Consider the following 27,500-nt stretch of genomic DNA (forward strand, 5'->3'; position numbering starts at 1 on the left):
GACGAAATTCATTGACAGTAACAGGAGAGACGTATGAAAAACTGACATCAATTGGTTTTTTACCATAACAAAAAGGCGGAGGGGTCAAAATTAAGTCAAAACACGAGAAGAACGCGAGAAAAAAATGCAAGAAACTTCAATTTTCTTCAATCTGACGCGACCAAATTCATGACTTGCCTCGCTTTCTTATTGGCTAACAGGAAAAACGGAGACTTCCTATTGGTTAAAAAGTGACAGATCGACGTTTCACAAAATTTTGCATAAATTAAACTCATCGAAACGCATGAATTATAAATTTATGTGGCTGTCCGCTTCGTGACAGTAAAAATTAGCCAATGAGCGCGCGAGAAATTTGCAGTCATCGTAAAATTCATATTTTGCGCGAGTGTGCACTTTCTCTCGTTACCGTGCGTAAATTCGGTACCAGTTTCCAAGAGCCAGTGAAACTCGGAAATGGGCTACATTATTTTAGGCCATGTCCGAGTTCAGGTCTGCCACCAGGAGCTGCTGCCACTCTTCAAAGCGAGTCTAAGTGCGGAGTTTTTGTGATGGTAATTAGTTCTTGATTAAGAAAATAACACAAACAGCGGTGATAAACATTGTATTCCAACGCATTTTTAAAAAACTTGACGTTTCGTATGCTAGTCAACACACATTTTCAGAAGTGACCGTTACAATTTTTGAAAACTATATACATATATATATGATCTGCAGCAGTACGTGTCTAGACATAATGAGGAGTAATGGCTAAAACAGCAATAACTTCTCACAACTAATATTGACATTAAGGGAAGGCTTTAGCTCTTGAATGAACAAAGTCTCTTTAATTTTGCAGTGAAAGTCAGTTTTTCCGGACGCTAAAATGTCAAAGTGAACCCATTTAATGTCGGGGCCAGTGGCAGTGGTTTTCACATGATCAGCAATGGCTGATGAATGGTCACTTTTAACTAGGGCCTTGAAATGTTTTTCTGTCATGGAGTCTTCGTTTTGTTTTGTCATGGACTCTTCGTTTTGTCAATATTAGTAGTGAGAAGTTATTGCTGTTTTAGCCATTACTCCTCATTATATCTAGACACGTACTGCTGCAGATCATTTTTCTCAGTCTAGGTTCCAGACCCCTAATGTTTACGATATATATATATATATATATATATATATATATATATATATGTATATAGTTTTCAAAAATTGTAACGGTCACTTTTGAAAATGTATGTTGACTAGCATACGAAACGTCAAGTTTTATAAAAAATGCGTTTGAATACAATGTTTATCACCGCTGTTTGTGTTATTTTCTTAATCAAGCTACGATGGCTTAAGAACAAGAGTTTATACGTAATTAGCTCTACTTTACATACGAATGAAAACTAACTTTCATAAGAAAAACTTCGCACTTAGACTCGCCTTGAAGAGGAGGCAGACATGAACTCGGAAATGGCTTATTAAATCTATGCGCATTTTGTGAAAACAGACAGCTTAATTAATATTGAGAAGACATACTTCGAAAATTGCATTTAATTAGAGACAGATTTTACTTACCTCAACGAGAACTTTAATGTTCTCACCTAAATGGAGCGTAACTTGGTTATGAAAGGAACTAACGCAAACAGACTAGCGAGTAAGTTTTTCGAATGTATCATTCAGATTTTTTCGTTGTTACAACGAAATACAAAATCGTAAAGTCTAAGTGTCCAGAAATAGGGCAACATACTGAATCAGTGTTAAAACTGTTTAGCCCACTTTCGATATATTAAAATTCAGTCCTAAACAAAAGGCATCATATCGAGGCTCTGAGGAATAAACTCATGCAACTCCTTATATTTATTTCCAAGAGCCTCGAGATGATGCCTTTTGTTTAGGACTGAATTTTAATATATCGAAATTGGTCTATTATTTATGTAATATATCAAACACGAGAAGGAGCGTTTCATCGGATATCCAAACACCGAGAAACGAGTTGGTTGGATATCTGATGAAACGCTCTTTCGAGTGTTTGATATTGCTTCTCAAAGGAATCAGCATTTTAAGAGATATTTGGGATCTAAGTTGGTGAATTTTATGCTAATTAAGACCACATATCCAAACTTCCTTCACGGTAGTGATTTCTTTTGTTTTTGGCTTATGAATTATTAATGAGTTTGAGAACTGCGGTTCAAATATAGCTCATAGCTCAGTTGGTAGAGTATGTTTAGAACATTTTGAAATGTTTTACATTGTCAGATTTAAATCCTCTTCTCCCCTGGAGGGGATATTTTTGTCCCAATTGTCTTTATTAAGATCTGACCAATCAGAATCCATTATCTGAAGTCCTTAGCGGCGTCTATCTGGGGAGAACGTTTGTCTCATTGACAAAAATCAAGATGGCGGCCTGTTTTGTGTACGAGTAAATTTCAAGATTTCAATGGGGGTGCATTCACTTTTTCTGTGAAATTGTTGACACCTTTGAAACTTCAAACGCGCTCGATGCAATGAGACCTGAACTTTATTGAGTTACTCTAACGTTCTGGTAACAAATAAAAGTAATTTCAACCTAAGACATTGTTTCCTGTTTTTCCCTTTTGTGTTGACCCGCGTCTTGCAGAGGGAGTACCGGTAGTTGCTTGCATCAGGGTTCACTAACGACGCTTCACCCACCGAGTGTATTACGTAACATGATGCACATATCATAACTTTCCTGAGTATATACTTAGAGCGCTTTCTTTTTGAATGGAAAAAACCAGTCCTTCCCACCGAGAATTTTTCGTAAAAAAAGGAATAATTAACTCCAGACGCGCATTTCTCCCTTTTCTCACTTTTTGTCCATCTGCCTTATCACACTTGTACGGTGACCCTAAAAAAATACGCTGCTAAACTTCTAAATCGACAAAGGAAATTGCAAATATGCTAGAGGTTATTGCAGTGGGACTTAACCCATCAAATATAAGCGATATGAGCATCTTTTACGTAATATTACAACATATTTATTTGTTTGTCTTCTACTGTTATTTCTCTTAGGGAATACGGAAACCTAAAATTGAAACAAATTATACATTGTAGACGATGGTTTTTTTTCTCTGATCCTAGAGAGGATTAGAAGTGACTGAGGGGACGCAATGTAACATGCCTAAGTCACCAATGAGGGTAGGACGGTCAGTTTTCTTCCCTTCCCTCGCGGTCAGCACGCAGTTACTGTCTTTGGAAAAAGGAAGAAGACGGCTCGCTATTTAAAGTTACGATGTCGCGTACTGTATTTGATATACTCAGTAAAGAAGCCTAGGGCCTGGTTTTTCAAAAACCAGTATGGTAAATTAATGAATTACCGTACTATGGAAGTTAATCCAGAATTTTGTTTGCAGTTTTGTTACAATTTGATGATTCATATCTTGAAGAGAATAACGTTTGTCTAGAAAATAGCGACATTAGTAATTGTATCTAACCAATAGGGGTAAGCAATACCCCTCACCCCCGGAAAAGACCTGCCGGTCATCATTGGCACAAGGTCGTATTTTGAAAGATTTTAATGAGAAGCACGAATGTGCGAATAGGCAGTACCACGTTTGGTGCCAGACAACCTAAACGTCCAAGCGATGCCTCTGCAGCTGAGGAAACTCCTCAACAAACCCCTGAGGGAACAACGATGTCCGGTGGGAATTCATCTAAGGGAACAAATTCAACACCCGGTGCACAACAAGACACGTTTTCTAGGGACACGTTACTTAGTCTTGAGCATTATAACAATAACAGATATTGACGTTGTGGGCCTGGCAGACGTTCTGGCTCATAGGTTACATTCGTATGCATATGACCGATAGCGCAGACAAAGCAAAGTTTATAGTAAAAAAGAAATAGTGTGATTATTCGGACGTTCATGCTAGTGATCATGATTAAATGCAATGATTGAGGCCTGTTTCAGGCAATAACTACCAAATCCGGCAATGCCTTGCTTATCACAGGAGGCCCAAGCTCACTATCAAATAACTGACACGTGATACGGGCGGGGCGTACCAGAATCTCGTTTGATGGGCGCGGCTCTATTGGATTTTTAGCCCCCCCCCCCCCCCTCCCACGAGCACGAGTTAGCAATTAACTGTGAAGTTGGCAAGACGTGAATGTACGCTCTTTAATTGATGAGCCAAGAATGAGACAAAAAGCTACCTCAGTGGTTTCTTTTCACGACTTAATTGTGACAATAACAGCAAATGTCAAGAGTCAGAGCAAATGTTGAAGAAGTGTTGCTAGCGGCTTATAAAACCTTTAAAAAAGCGAACCTTTGTTTATAACCAATATCTTTATTCAACGACATCGCTGTTTTGACAGCATTGCTCCTACACTATTTCTGAGATTGTTGATTATATCGTAAATGTATGCTTCAGTGCTATGCAATGCTGTGCTAAATCATCGTAAATTAAGCACCAAGATTTTGTTCCCCCATTCCAGATATTCGTTATAGTGCATTGTTAATGCATGCTTCAATGCTCAGTACAGTGCTGCGCTTAATCATCAAGAAGCAAACAACAAGATTTTATGCCTCCTTCCAGAATTTCGGGAACCGGAAGAACTCCCTTCTTTTCGAGCTCTTGGCGCCATGTGCCATCTCATCTCTTTTGCTTACAGCCGCGTTGCCGGTGACAGTGATCTGCCCCACGTGACGTCGGTTGGAGAAGTTGTTATTGCGCGTGCCCATGTAACAGTACTCTCCAGGCTTTGTGATGCGGAAACACGGCGGGTTGCAGGAGGCCGGTGCTTTGTTCAGTAGAGAATCAACGGTGCCACTAGTGTAACACCCTGTGTTGAGGTGCAGGTTCAACTTCTCAGCGTCAAATTTATCCACGTGATCAACCACCTCAAGAGGCAAGCTGGAGCAAGCAGAGGGTTTGAGTGAACTGCATCCTTCCTTTACCCAGCACACATTTGTGCGATCCGTGCCTGTAATGAGATCAGGTGTAGATTTTGGCTCCCGTGAAAATACTTCTTGCTCATTACAAGCTAAAGGTGTTTGCTAAATACATTTTCATATCATACTTTTATGATGCTTTCTAACAGAAACTTGGTAACTTCTCGAAACAGTCGCTCAACGTTGTTAACTTTCAGTCAATGCATTAGTTATTTAACACCTGGATTACGTGGGCCTCTTATATGGTCTACCTAAGCATGACAAAATCCATGTTTTTCAAAATGCTGCTGCTCACAGACTCGCCGTAGCAAAACAACCGCCTTCCAAAATAAATAATTGGCACTCCATTGAATCACCCATAGTATGTAATGTTCTCCTCACTTTTTCGGCACTTTATGAATTATTCTTAACTAACAAATCAAACCTCCTGCTCATTGTCAACTTCTTAATTGCAGACTGTGCACAGTCAGTGTGTTGTGTGTTTTCGTCGAGTGGTGTCGATTGTTCAATTCGTTTAGGGAACATCTTGAATGTCCCGAAGCGAAAAAACTAAGGAGAGAACAAAAACTGCCCCCTTGAACGACATCTTCATCCGAAAACCGGTTAGCCCTCTCGACCGTGGGAGCCTGAGCACGAGAACCTCGTGCTATGGGGTCACAAAATGCTTGAACGATCGAACTCAAGAAACACGGGAAAATTAGATACTGTCATCATTCTTTCTTGCTTATGGCCAACGCGCATACTCGATCTCGGCGCCAGTACTGCTTGATCTCTCTCAATGCTTATAGATCATGACTTTATATTATGTGTATGGCTCAGTTTCATTTTTCTTTTACACATGTTCATTCTTGCCTTATTGCATTGAATTTTTAAAAGCGCGAGAGAAAAAAATGGATTTTAACTCGCATTAGCAAAGTCAGGCGTGCATTCATCTCTCTGAGCCCTGTTTGGAGTTCTAAAAGAGACGTCCCGAAAAATTCAACCGAGGCACTTTATCTTCAATGCTCAGACAGTACTATTTTATGGCTCGGAACAACTGAGGTGATGGCAGCGGTAGCTTAGAGCGTCACATGGTTGTGTTGTCCGCTCTTTTTAGTTAGGTTCAGGAAAAAAACTGGGATAGGAATCAGTATCAGTGGAAAAGGGAGGGTACAACGTTGCCTACGTACAAACATAGTACTACGGTAAAGTATTGGTTAGTAGATTTTGTATGGTAACACTCAGTTCAAATCAATTTTGACCGAAGTTGATACTGGGATACTTACGGTCTGTTCCTTGTCCAGCTCTGCCTGCTGGATTGTTGTTTGACCCTACGAAACAAAGTCAGTGAGGAATATTAATCTTCTCGCATTAATTGTACCTTTTCCCACCATGTCCAAGGAAAAGTACGCCTGATCGCAGGTTACTCTTACTACCTCTCCCTCTTACTCTGCCTGTTGTTCTTTTAAGACCAGTTGTGTATGAGAGTATGTACAGTACGTTCTCCGTTTGTGTTCGCTAACAAACCAAGTAAAATTGTTTTCCCTCTAAGGAAATCACTGGAGATTTCCCTTTCGGTGTTATAAGAGCATTAACACGGGTACGTAGGCAAATATTCAGCGCAGGTTTGGACCAGAAAACAGGAAAAACCTCAGTGGCAGAGCTCGTTAAAAGAAAGATTGTGCATGGCAGAGGTCCTTTTAACATAGATTACGTCATCTGCCCCTTCGGTTTTGAAGTTTGAAAGGGTTCGTAACCGTTCCTTAACTGTTTAGTGTATATCCAACAGCTGGGTAAGAAACTAGCCAGACTTATTCAATCTCCTTACATGAAGACACAACACTGAACTAACTGAACTGGATAAACCATCTGAAAGCAGTGGTTCACGGCACCTCTCAGCGGTATGGCCAATACCTTGCGCATGCGCACGTCTATGTTACTCAGGCGGTGACAGTCATGGATACGACTGTCTCTTTCTTGTTGGGACTCACCAGCATCACTGTTTTTTTGTTTTTTTTTTTTTGCAAAGAAACACGAAGGAATTTTCTGAGAATTCCCTGGATTTCTTGGGATTTATTCTCGGAAATTCTAAGGATTTCCCAGGATTTTCTTGAACAGTTTCGCACTGGCAGGCATAGTCAGGCGAAAGGTTCCAATGCCCCCAGCCCTGGTGATATACCTATCTGCATGCCTGCCGAACTGTAAGTTAATAGTAGCGTTTGAAGAACAAGAGTCTGCTTGTTTGTTATTTATTTGTTTGAGCAGGTTGAAGTTGTGGCAGCTATTCAGCTGGTGTGGACCTGCTATACCCGCCCACCCATACACTCACAGAGGACTGCCACAACACCGGGAACTTCATCCCCTAGTTCCTGTAAGATGTGCATGAGGTTTGTTTATGTTCAAGAATAAATCTGCTTTTTGCTATTACCGACAATCCTGAGATCAGTTTTCAATCCACTTGCTCTTGTATCGAATCACGTAACACCTTTAAATGGTCTATTTCAACTGAACTGAGTCATGAAGGATTTCTTACCGGACCAGACGAAACAGATTACATCATCTGTTGTAACTGAAATGCGCTCGGGAAAGAAGCGATATTCCATGGCGGGATAAGTCTGCACAATGTTTCCTCTCTTTCCCATTCCCACGATGTAGTAAATGTTGGACTTTTGGTATTTTTTAGGAAGAAGGCTTCTTGATTTAAGCAGGATCACATGACTTCTGTCTTGGAATGTTCGTGCGACCTGAGCTGTGTTCAAGGCGAGTTGAAGGTCGGTTTTGCCGTCAGTAGCTTTAGTCTTCGGGTTATTCTTAAGCCTTCAAAGAGAAGTTCATATATTTATTATTTCTTTATTTCTTTCTAAAGCTTGACTTGACCAAAGGAAAGAAAAAGGGTGCACTATGAATCTCTAACGCTTAAGTCTGTGAATGAAACCCTCAAGTATACGTGTGGCCAAGGCAATTAGAAGCTATTGGGCAGCAGTACTTTCCTGTTGTGTTGTTTAATTTGTTTTGTCGCACAAGGTGGTTTAGCTTTTGAGTTCGTGTGTAAAACTGCCTGATATGCGACCATTCAAATGAAAGCTACTGAGCAGTACATTGTTGTGGTGTTGTATATTTTGTTGTACATAAGAGGTGCTTTTAACATCAAGTGTGGGCAGACAGATGAAAGTTGTCGAGCAGTACTGTTACTGTTTACTGTACAAGGTGGCTCTAAATTTTGAGTCTGTGGGTGAAACCCTGAAGTGTGACCATACAAATGAAAGCTATTGAGCAGTTAACTTTCCTGTGGTACTGTTTATTATGTTGTACAAACTGGTTCTAACTACAATCCGGGTCAAAACACTTCGGGTCGACACTTGTCAAATTTTGGGCGAAAAGCGGAGAATTTAGCGTACAGGCTTCCAACGTCATATGAGCAACTTGTGTTCTTCTTTAGCTGCCTTTGTCGCGCCACCTCCCTCCCCCCTCCCCCCCAGACAATGTTGAAACATGCCAGCAATCGATGAACGGAACTTGATTTTGGAGATCGTGAAAAATCAACATTGTAAGGGAGGGGTGGGTGTGGGGGGGGGGGGGGGGAGCGAATTGTCCCAACAGTTTTGACCAGGATTGTAGCTTTTGAGTCTGTGGATGAAACCCTAAAGTGTGACCATTCAAATGAAATCTATTCAGCGGTACCTTTTTGTATGGTGTTGTTTCTTTTGCTGTACGAGGTGGTTCTAAGTGTTACCATTTATTGCTCATAGTAATGTTAGATTGTTTAAGTCAAAAGCTTCAGGAACGACTTACTTATCGTTGTCTTTAGCAGTAAATTCACGCGGACCATCATCGGTTGTAATGTTGTATCTGTGCAAAAAAAATATATTGATAGAATTGCTATCGACAATAACACAGAGAAAACAGGGGGGCGGGTGGGGGGTTTGCCGTGTCACGATCAGTCGTAAAAGTTTTTTGTCGTCAATGGATAGCATGTCGACTGAGTCCTCAGCTAGAATATTTGGTTACACGTACAAGTCGAGTGGATCTGCTATCGTAGATTTTATGATTTCAAGCAAATCACTTCTATTTATCAAATATTTAACACATTCAATTCCATAAAAGGATTCTAAAATAGACCGTAAAGATATTTAAAAAAGTAAGAAAACAGTGAATTTAGTCATAACAACATGCCTATCAAAATCTGGTTTCCAATAAAACAATCGCAAGTGGTATAAAAACATTTTTTCATCAAAATGTGCCTGAAAGATAACTGAATAGCTACTGGAAGCATGACCCTCTCAAAATGTAAACTCTAAAAAGCTACAAAAACTGCATGGAGAGGGAAGGGTTTGTACAACGGCCAGCAAACTCTGTCTCCAATGTGAACGTCGTTGAAATATTCTATTGAAATGTATAAGATTTACAACAGAATTCTGCCTTTAGTGAACTTTGGTCCACCACTTCATGCGCTAGGAAACGAAAAAGGGAACGAAAGTTACGTCTATAAAGGTTTCAGGCATTTCGGGACTTTGTAAAAAGATATATGTACACAATGCATGTGTTGTACTTTTTCAAATATCTCCAGTGGATGTAAAAAAAAAAAAGGCGATCAAGATCATATCACGAATACGGGTTTAAATATTTTCCAGCTTCTTCCACAAGATTAACGGGGATTAAACTTTAATTTTAATTAAATAGTAAGACTTTGCAATTGAAAGAAGGGATAGAAGAAAGAAAATAACTTTTTGAAACACAAAAATCAAGTCCATGTTAGGTTGGTTCAGTGTGGTTTTAGTATTTGACTCACCTTATGCGCAACACGCATCTTTGAGTTGTGTTGGTAGGAAAACAAGGCACCTTCCACTTGTACGACGAAAACTTGCCCTCCATGTTCATTCCGTTGTGGTTTACGACAGTGGAAGGAGCGTAGATTACTTCAGGGGGCTCTTGCACAACGACATACTGTCTTTTCCTGTCCGCTCCCTGTGACTTTAAATGCGACTCGTACGGCAACCCTCTCACCAGGTGAACTGATTTGTCTATACAGCTGTCCAGGACGCCCTCGCTTTTTTCGATGAAATTTGTGATAAATCGTGTCCATCTACCTCCTGCCGCCTTGCATGTAGTAGCATTAATGTACTGCAAAGCGCCTTTTAGTGATTCTCGATCCATGCACAAGTCTAGAGAACCAAGTTACAAACAAAAAGTGAGCTGACGAAGGCAAATCACAAGGGTAGCAGCATAAAAATCCCATAAATTTGTGTTTAGCACATAAGTGGTTAACTGATTAATTTAAAAAATAGACTTCCTTTGGTATGCATGTGTCTAGCGCAGGTTGCTTAATGTTCAGTTCGATGTACCGTTGAATTCAACATTATTTTCTTTTGAAATTTGGGGTCTACGCGTGGAAGGTCAACTCTGTTAGTTATCTGCTTTCCAAGCCAGACGAAACACGTTGGTGCAAATGTCGTCTCCTTGTTAAACACTGCAATGGCCTTGATTCCCGAGAGGCTTCACGGGTGAGATTAAACCTCGAATTATTTAAACGCCACCCTGCGAGCAGAGCCTCCTTTTGTCGTTTTCTTTACTGTGGAGGAGAAAAGTAGGCTCTGCCCGAATCGCGTCAACTCCTTGAAGCCGCCGCAGCCCGAACTTCTGGACTAGTCAATCTTGTTTTCTCTCGTCAAACCGGTTTTTCCAGTGCGAGCGTCCGTTTTGTGACAAAACCGATGGTTATAATTGAGCCCGCTGTACCATGAAAAACCAAGATGGCGGCGAGATCTGGCATATTAGGCTTGGGTTCGAGACTGTATCCTGGCAACATGCAGCGCATATTCAATAAAGATCTTACTCGATTCATGCAGAGCCTTTCTCGAGAACGCCAAAATCGAGAAAGCAAAAGAAAGTCTCTGCTAGCAGGGTGTTTAAACGCAAGCTTGATCTCAATCGGTATTTTCGCTTCATTAAGATTTTATGCGAGGATATGAAATTAGTTGAAATTAACAACCGAAGTGAACAATGAAATAGAAAATATTACGAGAAACTGTTTCGTTGAAACACGTTTCCGTGCAGATGTGAGCACAGCATTAGTCTGCCAAAGTTTCAATCTTGACGTTGTTACAACCAAGGTGTTCGTGGAAACTCACATTTGTAACCATAGTTGGGGCTGTTTACGTATTCCTTCATTAAATTCAGGGTCTTATTATCGCTGACCATGATAGCAATGTCCTTCCACGGTGTGGGGCCCCAGTAGGGATAGTAATCACGCTCCTCAGGGACTTCCAAGCCCCTTCTTGTTCCTGCAGCGTTTTGTCGCGTGTAAATTGCCTTATCCTTGTTCTTAAGGGATTGGTCAGCGGTAAACAAGCCTATGACATGAAAAAAGCGTTGGTTTCGTTCTATTCAAATTTGAGTTTTATAAGCTGTCTGACTACAGTAACCTAGTAACCCCTGGTAGATTTTACTGCTTAAGTGACACCAGTCACTTGACGGGTAAGTATCATGGATATTTGGTGTCATTTTGTAAGCATAAAAATGTTTTTGTTTGAACAGAAACCGAAAAATAACGCTCTAGTGGTGTGATAAATTACCACAAAATGGACAAAACAATCTAGTCATAGACGAAGTGTGTCTAAATAAATTGCAACTTGGAAAAAAAAAAGGTCTCATTTTTTTTGAAGTTCCCACATTTTCGTTTTCAAAATGGGCTATAACAGACCATAATTCATCTTTCAAGAAATTATTTGGTTGATTTCACTCTTTTGGCCTTAAATAAGTAATGGTATTTCGTAGCATGGCTTTAACCAAAAAGGGTCAAAATTCATGTGTTACTATGAGGCGGTGTTACTAGGCAATATTTTGCCAGTGCAACTTGTCCATAATTAATGTCTCACAATTTTGTTACCGTCATAACTTACGTTAGAAACGGCCTAGTACAACATACCCTGAAGCAAACATTTTTCACGATTGTTTTGTTGCCCTAATCGTTGTGTAAAAAAGAATTCGGACCTTGCACTTTTCGCAATGATTTTCACAACGCTGAAACGAATTTTCAAAGCGTTTCGCAGTGTGACATCCCCTTCTCACTCTCTGTATTCAGACTAACTCCAGTTATTTTCTGCCTCTTCAGCAATCACCCCAATTGAAAGCAGCTCTAGTATGTTTTAAATACTCTCACCTTTGTTTCGCTCCCTTCCGTAATACGTGCGGTAATAATAGTATGGCTCATGAAGTCCATAGCTCGTTGAGACGTAGCTTGTGTCCGGGTGTGAGAAATGAAATCCCGGTTGAGTTTTTGTTCGACCGTTACGGATTGTATGAAGTTGGAAAGCACTGCTGGCAGAGGTTATTTTGCCATCGGGAAACCTATGTTCAGGAAAATCCTGGCACATGTACTGTAAGATGACTTGTGACTCTACCATGTCATCGGTCTTTACACCTGTCCCATGTTGATTTGTCCACATAATCTCCACCTCCGTTTTCTTAGCGTCCTTGCCACATTCACTCATATAAAATTGCTGTCGCAAAAAATGGGGGTAAAAAAACTGAGAAAGCACATGTTAACGCCGATTGCATATATAAAAGCAAAACTGTAGCCGAATAGATAGAATATTCAATCACATACATTGCATAAAGAAATCCGACTCGCGTTTTTAAGTTTTTGTTTTACATGCATCAGCATCGTCTGTAAATGTTTCCGTGCTTTAATGACAAATCGTTATGGAAAACAGAAAACAAAGATATAATTGCACGTTTTCGAACACAGCTACATTCCTCAAAATTTTCTATTTTTTACCATTGGCAGCTGTCTATTTTCTGCAATATTATTCACTGTTGCCCGGCTGTTCAGTGCGTCACCTACGTTGTATCCAGCTTTACCATTATTCTAGAAAGAAAGAAAGAAAGAAAGAAAGAAAGAAAGAAAGAAAGAAAGAGAGAAAAAAAGAAAGTCATTAAAATATTTTTAAATATATATATATATATATATATATATATATATATATATATATATATTTATATATATACATACAGTACAGCCCAGAAATAATGCACGCGCAAGAAGTGGCGCAAGAACACGCAAGCCGCCGAAAGAAGTAAAAATAGGTCTGCAATGCGAACTTATGTGGGATTTCTGTCAAATAAAAGTTGATGCGCTATGGATAAATCAGAGAAATTGTAGCTTTACAGTGAATATTTATACATTTTGTCATGTTTTAGTGATGAATGTCGAGTAAAGATATAAGACCCCAAGCGGCAGCCAAAGAAACGGTTACAGGAGAAACATGTTTGGACTTAAGTTTCCAGGAAATTCGCTCTCTTAAGGTTCGGTTACACGAAGCTCTTTTCACCGTGGTAAATAACCCTTTTACTACGAGAAACTGCATTTAGTAAGTATGGCCAACATTTCCGGAGATAAATTTTTCTTTGTTAATGGCCATGGATACGTCAAAAGATCAAATGCAGCGCCCTTGACATTTAATATGGCAAGTTGCATTGGTGTTTTGATGTAAGGGACGGACCATTAGAGAAGTGATTGGGGGGGGGGGGGGGGGGGGAAAAAGCAAAAAAAGCAAATTGATGCAAGGGAAGGTGACTGAGACAAAAATCGTGCAAAGCAGAAGTGAAGAAAAAAAAGATTCCTGCACAGTGAATTGCACTGTCGGGGTTACAAACTGTACCCGTCTGAATGGCAACTTAGCAGCCACTTTAAACTGCATACTTTACACTCAGCAGCCACTTTATACTTGGCAACTTGCAACTCTATAAAATGGCTTGCAAGTTGGCAGCCACTGCGTAGAAACCCTCGCCGAAAATCCCTTATGGATAACCATGGCTTAAAGGTGATTAAAAAAAAACATATGCTATACACAGCCATCCTGCTTGATTCGTTTGCGTTTAAGCAAGCACATACCGTGTTTTGAAAGAAATACAGGAGTGATTTCACAACTGACACGTTAAATGACAATTCTGGACTCAGATGTGCACACCCATGGCGAACTGTAACACTTCCCCTAAGATGGCCGCCAAGATCAATGTTGGAAAAACGTTGTGACAAAAGACAATCATGTAGGTATTTTAAGACAACTGATGTGTTTAGTATGGGGTGTTTCAATCTCTTTTAAGTTTTTGGCAAATCATTCAAGTCCCGTGACTTTAAACATATCGGCTGAAAATCGTGGAAAACGCACCAAAAATGCTTCAATTTTGCAAAAATTATTTTTGGGAGAGGAGGAATTAGCTCTTCGCCCCCAAATTTAACTGCTGAACGATCACTCACATAACCTTAGCCTAAACCTTGACTCAAACCAAAAAAGCAAACCAAAAAAGCAAAGCAGCCCCATTTTAGGCAATAGCACTTTGATGTGTCTGATACTTGGTCATGTTAAGAAAGCAAAATAGCCTGCGAACAGGCTCCCGGCAAGAACGGAAAAAAACATTCGGCGAGCGTGACACAAAAGAATTCGGAGAACGAAGCGATCAGGGCGGGACAGGGAAGCCTCCCTCACTTCGTTCGGGCTCACTGGGAGCCTGAAGCAAAACGGCTGTGCGAAAGTTAAAAAATATTTGTTTGAACTTGGAGCCTGTCACGTTACAGGCATTCAGATTGTGGGGAGTGTCAAGATTGAGATTGCGGCAATAGAATATTCCCCCTTGCAATTCCCAAACCACCCCCCCCCCTCCCATAAAAGAAATCGTGGAGGGGATTTGCCCCTGAAAAAAATCCCCTCCCATCACTTTTCTAATGGTCCGTCCCTAAGCTATAAGAGGAAATCACGATTCTCCGTTTGACATTAATACCTAACCGAAAAGGAAGAGTGGTTTTCCTCCCTATGCTATTTTTGTTATCTTGGCAAAATCCCGTGTAACCGTTGGTTTACAACGTATACTAAAACCCAGTTAACAAAAAAAGTGAGCAGACATATTGCCCCAATAACTTGAGGGGTTAGGGGCGGGGATGATTGCAGGGTATGTTACACTGTGAAATGTTTCGTGCAACTTGTCCCACCACAATGTCACCAAAACATTCCGAGACAAGTTGCACAAAACATTTCACAGTGTAACAGCGCCTTAAACACATTTTGCAGGTCAGGCTTGTTTTTCGCAGCAGGGGCGAAGACAAATGATATCATCGAAAAGCACGTACACACGAGACGGTTTGGTTTTTAGATGTGATTCAGGGCCGTGCAATCATCAATAACGTGGCCTGCTTGTCGGGATGCGAGATGACATGCTATTGCGTTTTGTTACATAACTGTGGGAACAGCTTTATTTCATTGGTTGTATGTTGACTACATTTGTCCCAGGATTCGTTGATACAAATAGTCCAATAAGCCTCAGCTCCTACGCAATTCAGTCTGTATCCTGTCGAAATTGTTTGGAAATGTTTTTTTTTTTTTTTTTTTTTATTGGTTGTCTCTCGATAAACGAGGAAGACTTTAGATGTGACTGGGTGTTGAGATGGGATGATGGAGGTGCGCAATGTGACCTGTGCGTGAATGATATTTTAGTGGAAAAGCCGTTGCACGGAGACAATCCCACTCTCTCGGCCTTGAAAGTCAGAGTCCAGTGGCACGAAAACATCGTTACATCTGGGGACAATCTCGGCTGCAGTGGATGGCCATGCCTCACTATGTGCTCCAGCATACCCTTCGCATTCCACACTGCGTTGCTGAACCACCTTCATTGCCGTTGGACAAAAAAAGTCTCTTCCGCCAAACTCACTGGGACAGACTTTGAATTCATTCGGGTGAGCAACTTCCTAGGTAGACAGCTTACCAAAGCTAATGAGCTCTACCAACCCAAACCGTTACCCTGGTCAAGGAGGGCTAAGGGTGTACTGGCACTTGCTCAAGGTGCCCACCCAGGCTAGTGGAGGGAAGGAGATGCCTTACTGCTCCATTCTAGACCGGCTCCAAGCGAGGCCTAGCCACTGCCCTGTTTGGAAATGTACTCTAAAGCCATAACAGTAAGTCTGAACCAGGGAACGGCAACATAAAGGTTGTCTGTACTTTTCTTCATCAGAGGTACTAAATTTATATCTGTTTACAACTTTCCAGCTCAATAGCGTCCTTCGTTTGGAAACCAGCGTATTTTGAATTTCGAAGTTATGGCGGTGCGTCGCATACAGCTAAGATCGCGTTTGTCGAAAAATATACACTTATATCATGATTTTTAGCCATTTTAGGAGTTTAAGTATTGGAAAAAGTGCTTGTGTAAATGTGTTTTGGTTCAGTTCTGATAATCAGTCGACTACAATTGTAGATAACCAAAGTAGGTTCCAGGGCCCGGTTGTTCGAAAGCCGATTAACTTAACCCAGGATTAGCATAAGCTTTGGTTTCATTTTTTCAACTTTTGAGTAAAAGTTTCTTTTGCTTATTTTTGTTTTTCAAGATTAACTTCTTTTAATGTATAATTTTGCCAAATTTCAGCGCTGAACAAATTTTTTGAAGTAGAGAAATAAACTCCTTGGTTAAATTTTAATTTGGGATTAGCGTTAATCGGCTTTTGAACAACCAGGCCCAGATGATTACACTATTTCCGGCAGCTATGTTGGAGGACTAGGCTCTATAGTTTTTCGCGGAACATTTCGACGAATATCTAAACTTTGGGACGACGCACACACCTTGAACTTAGAAAATTGTCTTCTTTATTTATCGTCCATAATACCACGATTTCTTGACTTTATCAACTGCATGGTTTTATTGCGTGACAATGAACTTGCGAGTGCCCTCACGCAACGTATAAAAAAATCGTGCTCTACATAGGGAACCTCAACTACACAGCAAAAAATTACTAGAATTTGTCATTATGTTATATCTGTCCGTAAAACTTCATTCAGGCCCGTAGGCAGGGTGTTTTTGCGGGAGGGTGCGATCCAAGGAGGAGACGGACAAACCGTTGGGCGGAGGCGCGAGCCTCTAGGGGGTCCGGGGACATGCTCCCCCCGGGAAATTATGAAAATAGGTTTGTCAGAGACTACATTTCGTGCATTTTGAAGGCAGTGTGATTCGAAAACAGTCAGTCAGATGCGAATTTAAAAGCGTGGATATTACTCAAACTTCTGAACTTCACAATGGATTTTTTGGACGCAGAGACTCTTTTACGTATGTCTTTTACAGTTTTAGAGAATAATGTCACTATTTAAAAAGAACAAGAATAGAAATAAAGTGAATCACAACATAACTTTTTTCTATAAATTATATCTTTGCTATCAATTCACTTTCTTTTAATCGTTGGACAACAGAAAAGTGGACCTCCGCAGCCTGGGAGTGTGTGTGTCTGCTTGCCCGTCGGACCCCCCTTCCCAAGCAATAGACGGGAGCTGAAAGTAATGAATCATTCAAGTATAAATTTCTTCCGACAGTTGCAGACAGCGCGTCGCGACATTGTTTACTAGAATTTTATTTTCCGGGGAAATTGTCGGGATTTTCGGCTGATCGAAGCAATTTCAATGTGATATAATTTAAAGATGTAATTGCAGATAGTTCTGTCCCAGAACTGAAACTTTGTATGATTGCTCCTTATTCATCCAAGAATTTCGTGCAAATACAAACAGAAAGCGAACACAGCAGCAAGTGCCACAAACCCTTAAGACCTAAGGCCTAAAAGACTCCATCCGAATCTCAAAAACAAGTCAGAATTCGCCAAAAAACAACAGCCGATAAGAGTAATTACACTAACGGCCGCCGCACAAAAACACTCACCTCGCGATCGTTCCCACGGTCCCCTCTCTTGCTGGTGGAAACCAGGCTACACGCCAAGTGGAAACCACGTGACAAACACTTTGCTCTCGTACACAAATAAATAAAGGAATAAATATCGCTGGCGCTGACAAAGTGTGGGAAATCCCACACAAAAATGTCGTGTTTCTGCGGTTTACCCTTAAGAACATTCGAAACGCAAGAAGTTGAAAGTCTAACCGCAAGAAGCCGCAAGAACTTATGAATCTCACTGCAAGCCGCAAGGTGGCGCAAGAAGTTGCTGCAGATCAAACTTTCTCTTCGTTTATAAGTGCCATCCTGGTGGTCGAAATGCTCAGCGCTTGCTCGCAATATTGTCCATAAGATAAGTCACAGCAGTGGGAAGAGATACATTTCGAACAGCTGAGACCAGGTCTGGATTTACATTTACTTTTAGTGTGAAAATACTATCGTACGCACTCGCTTTAATATTATGTACTCGCGTGTTCATGACAACTACGAGAAAAAAGCCCTTTGATCACGGAACAGTCTGCTAGCAGATAACGCGACGTAATCACAAAACATCTCCAACTAATGAAGCTCACGAAGAAACAATCCCTGCAGAAAAATCGAACTACAGTTTAGTTATCCTGCGTTCCAACGGTTTTTGCTTCTGAATGCCAAATTGATTGTCATTCAGAAGTGTTATTTTCTTCTTGTTTGAACTTTTGTTCAAATCTCAAACGGAAACGCTGCGTGTGTAAACAAATAAGAACTACGATGTTGAAAATTTCTTTCTTCTTTCTTCAGTTTAGAAGTGGAAGAAAAAGCAAAAAGAACCCATTTTAGTGCAGCTGATGACATGCGCACAACGTAGGTGTCCAATTAAAGCTATCCAATTACAAAAGTTATAAATATAAGGTCATGTCCGCGAGCCAATATTACGTGAGAAATAGGCGCGCGGATGACCAATGACAATTGAGAATTTTGTTATTGCGTCAATGAAATGATAACCTTACCTGCGAATCAAACAGTCTGTTGGCGTTTTGAACGTTTTCACCTTCACCATTTATTCGATTGTTTGATCCAGGTGGAACGTGCAGGTATATATCTGACATGCAAGGCTCGAAAAGGGTAGCCAGCAGACAGCCCAAATGGAAAATAGTCTTCATGATCTGTTAAAAAGAATAAAAGGAAACAGCAGAGTTTAAAAATGTATTCGTTAGTTTTAACTAGTGGTCACGAAAATGAAAATTTATCTTTGAGCCCCTGCTCAAATTCATGTCCGTAGGCACTGTGTAATGTTCTTCTTATTTTATTGGCGAAGGTATTTTCGATTCCGTAGTCTTTATTTGGTATACATCAAAAGCACAACTTTTGGAACTATAAACGGATTATATATCACGAAAACTTTGGGGGCGTTTGCCTTTGAAGTCGAGTTTTCTAGAGGAAAGCCTACTCATAGCCACATTGATTAAACTCGAAAGAGCAAAAAGTAAGGTTTTGATTACCGTGTAAGATTGAAAATTTGCTAGCTTTCAGCGAATTGTTAACTTTTGTTTTCAAGAACTCACACCGCTGGTGCACCGATAAGTAGGAACAAAATTAAACATTCACAGTCACGTGAACGCTTCAGTAGCGGATTGAGACTAAATCGAAAAGGGTGGGGGAGGGGGAGAGGAGGGTAGAGCAGTTCCCCCCTGTACCCCTCCCCTAGATTCGCCACTTGCTTGTTTGTTTCCCGTCTAGACAAAAACTCGAATTATTTCTAATGGTTGAGATCTAGAATTTTCGGAACATTTAATGTAAAATTTCTTGCTTGCCGCCTGTCCTAGGATTTTAGAACATCTAAAAAATGGTATAATTGCCGATTTTTAACGGATTTTTACCCTTAAAAGGTCACCAAGAATTTTCGGGACCCTTTTTTCTGGCTGAAATTTTCGAAAGGGTAAGTCTTGATCCAATAATTTTCGGAAATCCGAACAGATGAAAAATATGCCTATATCTGCCGTTTAAATACCAAAATATGCGGTTTAACGATGCTATGTTTAAGTGGTTTTGAACTATATTCTCGTTGGGTGCCCCTGGTTAATCTACAAATTTCCAAGTTAATAAATAGCTCTGAATGTGTGGGCGATGACTTGTTATGCATTGATGGACATAACAAGTCTCACTCTAAAAGAATAATAGAATCTGAAGAGATGTTATGCTTCATTGCAAAGTAAATTAAAAGTAAATTGACACAGTTGCGAGGATCATAGCTTTACTTGATTTCATATCCGCATTTCAGTATATGATTCATTTCATATATCATTTCGTTCATTGATTCATTCCTCACGGGAAAATTAGAACTCACAGCTTCATAGCTTCATAGCTCACAAAAATGATAATTGTAAATTGGCCACCGCACAGAGATTCTAAAAGCTGACGTTTGGAGCGTTAGCCCTTCGTCAGAGGGAATTCAGAGCTCAGAGCTCAGTTGGTTAAAGCGTCGCACCGGTATCACGAGGCCCCATCACTTTATTTAATGTTTCAGCATTGGTCGGCGAAGACGTCTTCTAAAAACTATATTAGACTTTTAACAGACCTAAAAGGGGTTAAAAATGCTACTCAAAAAGACTCCAGAAACATCATTTGAATATTAAAGAGATGTTACGCTTCATTTGCAGAAGAAAGCGCGGCTACATTCTTACAATTACCAAATTACCATTGACGTGATTCACATTAAACAAGAGAAAGGCGAATTCTAAAGAACCTACATGGTTACTGAGCAAATAACCACATAAAGAGTGCCGGTCTTTCTGGGGGACTTCTTGCGGTGGACTTTCCTACATATTATGTCAAAAGAGATGTTACGCTTCATTTGCAAAAGACAGCGGCTACATTGCTATGCTTTCATGCTTTCGCATTCATGCAGTTACATTGATCGGCGAAAACGTCTTCTAAAAAACTATCTTAAACTGTTAAGAGACCTAAAAGGGGTAAAAAAATGCTAATCAAAAAAAAAAAAAATTTAAGACAAGTTACGCTTCATTAGCAAAACACAGAGGCTACATCTTACCATTACCAAATTACTATTGACGTGATTCACATTAAACATGAAAAAGCCGAATTCTAAAGAATTATTTTTTGTTATTTCTCCAAATATTTTGGGAAGGGTCAGACACAATTTATGCGACAATATCAATAACTTGAACCCGAGATCTCTGGATCTCCAGGCAAGTGCTCTAACCACTGAGCCATTCTGCCTCCTATATTAAAAGGTTTCTGGAGTAAAGCGAGCACTGATTGTTTCACCACATAATAAACTCTATTCAATCGTCAGTGTTACATCCAATGTAGCCACATTAGATCGCATCATTGAAGACAGGGTTTGACTTTTGTTTCTGATGAAAACTTAATGACAAACATCCCATCACTTTATTTAATCTCTCAGAATTGGTCGGCGAAGACGTCTTCTTAAAACTATATTAGACTGTTAAGAGACCTAAAAGGGGTTAAAAATGCTACTCAAAAAGCCTCTAGAAATATATCTTTGAATATTAAAGAGATGTTACGCTTCATTTGCAGACGACAGCGGCTACAATGTTACCATTACAAAAAATAACAATTGACGTGATTCACATTAAACAAGAGAAAGCCGAATTCTAAAGAACCGACATGGTTACCGAGCAAATCACCACATAAAAGAGTGTCGGACTTTCTGGAGGACTTCTTGCGGTGGACCTTCCTACATATCACGTTAAGAGACTCCAGAATATATTTGGATATTAAAGAGATGCTACGCTTCATTTGCAAAAGACAGCGGCTACACTGTACATTCTCATGCTTTCATGCATTTACATTGATGGGCGAAAACGTCTTCTAAAAACTATATTACACTGTTAAGAAACCTAAAAGGGGTCAGAACTTTCATCGGAAATGGGTGTAAAATTGGCCTAAAGTGAAAAGTAGAGCTTAGATGGAAAGCTATGATTGCCACTAAATTCCAAAGACGACTTTTGCAATGTATTCTGAATTTTAAACCTGTTTCAAAACCCACACGAAATGTTTCCCTATTTGCAAGGAATGCAAAAATTCTTCAAATCAATGTCCTATTCTTTATTGGAACTTCACTCTAATGTTTAAGCCACGCATAAGAAACCAAATGATTTTTGGAATTTCTTGTCTTGAGAGGTTCCCCCATAGAAAACGAGAGACGATTCAAAATTTCTGATCTCCCAAAACAACCCAGGAGAGGATTCAGATTTTCTGATCTCCCACAAAACAGGATTCCGAATTTCTGATCCCCCAAGAACATAGTCCCCAGAGGAATCAGAATTTCTGAACACCCAAACAACCTGAGAGAAGAAATTCATTTCCTTTCTGGGCTCAAAGCGGTCACAAATCTGACGTTAAAGTCAATACATACTTAATTGACCGCTCCCAGGGCTTTCAGGGCCAATGAGTAACAACGAAACGACAGAACAGAACAACAACAACTGTTAAGAATCCCAACTGGCTGGAGGCAAACCAGTTGGCTATTTACAAGTGCAGCTGGGATCAAATTTAAGGAGTGGTCAGAGCGAGTCTTGAACCCGGGATCTCCGGATCTCAAGGCAAGCGCCCTAACCACTGAGCCACACTGCCTCCTATATTAAAAGGTTTCTGGAGTAAAGCGAGCACTGATTGTTTCACCACATAATAAACTCTATTCAATCGCCAGTGTTACATCCAATGTAGCCACAATAGACCTTATCATTGAAGACAGGGTTTGAATCTTGCTACCTGCCTGAACAATGTCTAATCAGAATATCCTTTCTTGATAACAATAAGCCGTGTGTGAAATGCATTCCAAAATTTTCAACTTCTTCGATAAGGTAATAAGGTACGATCTAATCAAATGACTATATTAAACTTGGATAAATTCACTTACTTACCCTTATTAACTTTGAACTGAAGAATGTATCCTCGGTTGTTTGCAGGACGAGGCGCAGAAACAATGTGAGTATTTACCTTCAGTCTTTTTCTTATTCATGGTACTTAACGCAAGTAGGATTTGCACTTGAATGGGAATTTTACTCCAGACCTTTTGTCTGCACGCCTCAACAAGAATAAGCCATGCATACTTTAAAGGTCAAATTCAGTAGCGATACTATGGACGTGATTCACATTAAGGACGGTTTCTACTATTGTTATTGCGCACGTTCTGCGCATCTCGAGATACTCGAATTTCCTATGGGTGGTGATTATCATCATGAATACAGGGATATTTTTGCGCGGTTTAAAACTATCCGGAAATAGTAGATCTTGTAAGTACTCTTGGTATCCAAAGAGAAATTTGGGGGTAACCATGCATTTGTGAGAGATAACAGAGATAATTAAGAAACGGTCCAGATAAGAACGATAGCAACAACGGCAACGAACATGTTGGAATTCAATTGAAATGCAAAGAGGTGATAACGTTTCTATTGCCTGTACTTACTTCTGATTGGCGTAAACCGCAAAAGTTAACAAAACTTCATAAAGCAGTATTATATTCATCGTTACTTTCCAACCATCTTCCATATAACAAAATCTGGTCTCTGTTTGAATACCACAGAAATCGTACGTGGGGAACTTGTAAAGTTGTAAACATTTCTTGGCTTTTGTTTTCAACTCTTTGATTGATTGGTCAAAATCTTTTAACACAAAAAAACAAACTTTCAAAATGGGCTGTAAATGAATTTTATTGCGTTAACGGCCTTCCTGTAGGTTTATGCATTCTCTGTGTAAAAATGATAACATTCCCATGTGGGGAAAGCACAGTTGCCGCATAAGAAATTAAAGAAATTGCCATCCACCTTACACGGATCATTACCTAAGCTTCAACTTGGTTATGTCTACAGCTATTTTGGGAAGAGTATTTCAGTTTTTACCGTTTTTACAGTTTACTAGGCGAGATTACTACATCCCTCAAAGGTGGTGATACATTCTCACAACATTGGCCGTATTTATACTAGAGCACGTCTAAGACGTGTCGGGGATGACTTGTTATGCATTGATAGAGATACCAAGTCCTACTCTAAATGAATAATAGAATCTGAAGAGATGTTATGCTTCATTGCCAAGTAAATTAAAAGAAATTTTATTTACGTCAGTACAAAAGACAGCCGAGCTACCTCGTTTTTTTTTTATTTTTTCTTGAGATTTGATTTAAGGCGCCTCTCCACGACACACACACTTTTGTTTCTGATGAAGACTTGATGATAAACATCCCATCGCTTTATTTAACATATCACGTTAAAAGACTCCAGAAATATATTTGGATATTAGAGAGATGTTACGCTTCATTTGCAAAAGACAGCGGCTACGTCTTACTATTACCAAATTACCATCGACGTGATTCACATTAAACATGAAAAAGCCGAGTTCTAAAGAACTATTTACCAATTATTCCATGAGCGCGCGTTGGATATGAGATGGTAAATAGCCAACGAGGCGCGTAGCGCCGAGTTGGCTATAACCAGTCTCATATCCAACAAGCGCGAATGGAATAATTGTTTTATTAAATTCCTTAAACTCCAAAAGTTTGGAAGTACGAATTACGAGCGAAAAAAGGGTGAAAATCCTAGCGAAATCGAAAAAACTTGATGAAGATGCGATGTTGTGTAATACCTGGTGGTCAGACAGACGCATGCTCATCACAAAAACATTTCTTTCAAGCTCTTAGCTTTGAGTAAAACAATACTTGAAGAGGACAACATCAAAGTCACCAGCTTGTATACTAAGAATAGCTAGCTAATAGCTTGCAAAGTGAAGAGTGCCACAAGCTGGAAACTTCGATACTCAACCGCTTTCTTTTGAATGGTCTTGTTAAGTATTTAACCGATGATTTCAAAGGATACGAAAGAATCGCTTAGATTTTATCCGAGAAGTTAGTCCAATGATCCAAGATTGATTTCTATTCTTCATTGTAATGAATTAACATACGAGCGTATCGTGCAACTGAATTAGCTATTATTTTAATGCCAAGTATTTTTAAGAATTAAATCTGGTATTATCTTTGAAACGTGGGCGTACTGAAGAACTTAAATTTTACATCAACTGAGTACAAATTATAGTAAACTTTTAAAAGGAAAGAGATTCATTAAGTTGGTGGTTTCACGATCAGATGAGGGGGGTAGGGCGACCTCGGAACTCAAAACTGATCTTTTACATCGGTTATTTATAACTGAACAATGGCCATGCAAAGACAATTGGAGAGACGGGCTCTTTGGGTTCTGAGTAACCGGCCCTATAAAACCCACTCAGTTACCACTTACACAGCGCTGCTTCACCAGTCTGGAAATGCGGTCTTCCTTTTATGAGCCGAGTTCCTCAAAATGAATGGTCGATGAAAAACATTTATCTTATGGTAAAGTTAGGAAGAGAGAATCTAAAATCCCACGGGTCGATTGATTTTCTGCTTCCATGCTTTTGGTGAGAAGTCCTACATTTATGGCAGAAATGCTGTCTCCTTTCGCGAAAAATCGTAAGCTCTTTTCGTTTTTAACCTACATCACGTCTGGAAGCCGATTAAAAGTTATACAATTAGCGCGAAAATTTTTGTCCCTTTTCGCTTAGTTTTGCAACCCTCGGTCAGTAAGCTTTGGTTATCAAGGTGCGATAAATTGAGAGCAAAGATCATTTTCTTTTCATATTTGTCGTCTTTTACAATATTAAGTCCTTTTAACCAGCTTTAACCATACATAACCTAAGCTCAAGTATAGATGAGAAAAAAGAAAATTTCTAAGGCTCTTACCTTCCACAAAGGTGAACGATCGACTTAAATCTGAACACAGCCCTGACTTTGCTATTCTGGAAGCGCTTCACTGCTGAAACTGAATTTATTTCAGTAACATTAATGAAGGGGGTTTCAATTAAGGGCCCTTCGTAGCATGTTTTTTCAACCCCCGTTTGTCTAAATAAAAAATTAAATTACTATTAATATTTACTTAGTCTGTAGAAGGTCCTCACACTTTTTTCACGAAAACTCCTTTTCTCTAATGCAGACATACTGTCACCAAAGTAAAAAGTGGATTGGGGCATGAGGATGAAGGTGAAAAACTCTCTCTTTCGGTAACTTTGACGGGCTTATGAAAGTATCGCGAATCCATTCCTTTCTAGAAATGTGTGAGTTTCCATGTGTCCTAAACTCTTATTTATCAATAAATTAATTTACTTGTTTTTTTCGTTGGCATCGTTTTAACTTTTTTTCTGTACAATTGGGTTTTGCCTTCTTAACATCGTGCTTAGCTTATAATAACTATTCAGGCTATTAAAGATCTGGTTCCTAAGTTTTCAATGCATTTTTCGGCCATGTCTGTTAAGCCCCCCAGGGATTTTTCATATCAGAGAAATATTTTATTTTTTTAAAGAGCATTTGGTTTGCAGTTTTCATTAGAAAGCAACATAAATGGTTAGTTAAACAACATACATACATCCTTTATAGACCTTCAAAGACAATAATCCTATACTGAGGCAACATAAAATTGGATCATACATCTTTTAAGAAGTTCTCGTTTAAGACTGTGCTTGAAGGCTGATACTGCATTCAGAGAACTGTGTAAAACCACACTTGAAAGAGTGGTTACAGAGCTTAGCGTTGTGTAACCACTCCCATTCAAAGTTCAGTTTAATAAAAGAGCAGGAGTGTTTTATCGAGGCCAAGCCGGGTAGTTTTAGACCGGATAAAAAACGACCTGCGAATTCATTGAACGGCTTCAAAGACATTCCACAAAACGCGCGTCCCTCTGGAGTCCAGGAGGGGAGAATGTTAGCATACATGAAAAACAAGCTATGCCATTAGACTAGTATGCTTTACATAAAGATTTCTTATGAGGAGTGTTTTTTTATCGGTCTTTGAAGCTTCTTAACGTGATGCTTTATCGGTAACCTGAATTAAACTAATGCGTTTTTAAAAAGACCGATAAAAGCTGAGCGATTCAGCTGAAAGATATATCTCGATCCCAATCGAGGTATATATAAGTGTCTTCAGAATGTGGAATGAACCTTTTTTACTGCTACACTTACAGTGCGACGCGACTTACCGTGGCCACCTAACAAAGTTTTTTACAAATTGTCCGCCAATCAGGATGTGTGAATTTGATTGACAGTCAGCCCTCCTTGCAAAGTTCGCACAGTTGTAAGTTGAACATTAGGGCCGTTTATACGAGAGAAAATAAGCCGCCGCTAACCGTCTGGCCACGGCTTACGTAAGCCGCGAAAGGAACTATTTATACGAGTATAAACTCCCCTACCATGATAAGCCGCGGCTTGCGAAAGCCGTGAACGTAGATTTTGTACCATTTATACAGGGTGTTCGCGGCTTACGTAAGCCGTGGCCAGAGTTAGCCGCGGCTTATTTTCTCTCGTATAAACGGCCCTATTGTTGCATGGGTTGTTGAGTTGACGTGCTTACACGTAATTGTCAAATGTGAAAGATTTTTGGGTGGCTACAGTAAGGCGCGTTGCACTGTAAATGATGTTTGCAGCTAAATATGCATAAACGAAACGTAAAAGTTATCCTCGCACTTGACCGAACAATTTAAGATATTAGGGAGTTTAAGCAAAGACGACGGCTGCGGCAACGAAAACTTCAGTCCAAAATATAACTTACCGCCATCGCAAGTATTTCGCGATTATTCCGTCTTGTTCACCTTGTACAATACAGGCGAACTATCCTGTAACTGGGTGGGTACGAACGGTGTTGAAGTCAAAACAGAAAATGACTGTTTCATTGTTATATGCTCACGTTGTCTTCAAAACCTAAAATATGGTGATTTCACGTTGTTGTTTCGTGGAGTACGGCAGAGAAATGCACGGAAATTCGTGTTGCACGTGCAGCATGAGTATTTTTCATTTTTTAACCAATAAGATTGTTAACACGTAATTTTTTAAGTTGTGATTTTCTGAAGTACGAAATTTAGGTAAAGGATAATGCCCGAGCCCCGAGGCCCTCTTAAAAATAATGACCGAGCGCGAA

General features: G+C 39.8%; 1 protein-coding gene across 1 annotated transcript; it reads right to left on the reverse strand.

The window, feature by feature from the left end:
* Positions 1–4,074: 4,074 nt before the first annotated feature.
* Positions 4,075–22,741, reverse strand: LOC138032339 (protein DD3-3-like). Its single transcript, XM_068879997.1, has 10 exons — positions 22,435–22,741; positions 18,535–18,690; positions 12,630–12,719; positions 12,012–12,351; positions 10,981–11,202; positions 9,642–10,014; positions 8,645–8,701; positions 7,386–7,669; positions 6,139–6,183; positions 4,075–4,905 (listed from the first exon to the last, which is right to left on the reverse strand). The coding sequence occupies exons 2-10, from the start codon at positions 18,685–18,687 to the stop codon at positions 4,502–4,504; spliced, it is 1,968 nt and encodes a 655-aa protein (XP_068736098.1). The 5' UTR covers positions 18,688–18,690; positions 22,435–22,741; the 3' UTR covers positions 4,075–4,501.
* Positions 22,742–27,500: the final 4,759 nt, after the last annotated feature.

The sequence above is a fragment of the Montipora capricornis genome, chromosome 14, assembly GCF_036669925.1.
Source record: "Montipora capricornis isolate CH-2021 chromosome 14, ASM3666992v2, whole genome shotgun sequence".
Lineage (NCBI taxonomy): Eukaryota > Metazoa > Cnidaria > Anthozoa > Scleractinia > Acroporidae > Montipora > Montipora capricornis.

Coding starts and splice junctions, on each gene's coding strand:
- LOC138032339 (XM_068879997.1), bottom strand. CDS start 18,687: ATGAAGACTATTTTCCATTTGGGCTGTCTGCTGGCTACCCTTTTCGAG. Junction 12,720..18,534: donor ACAGACTGTTTGATTCGCAG/GTAAGGTTATCA, acceptor CTTTCTTTCTAG/AATAATGGTAAAGCTGGATA. Junction 12,352..12,629: donor AAAATAGACAGCTGCCAATG/GTAAAAAATAGA, acceptor TTTTTGCGACAG/CAATTTTATATGAGTGAATG.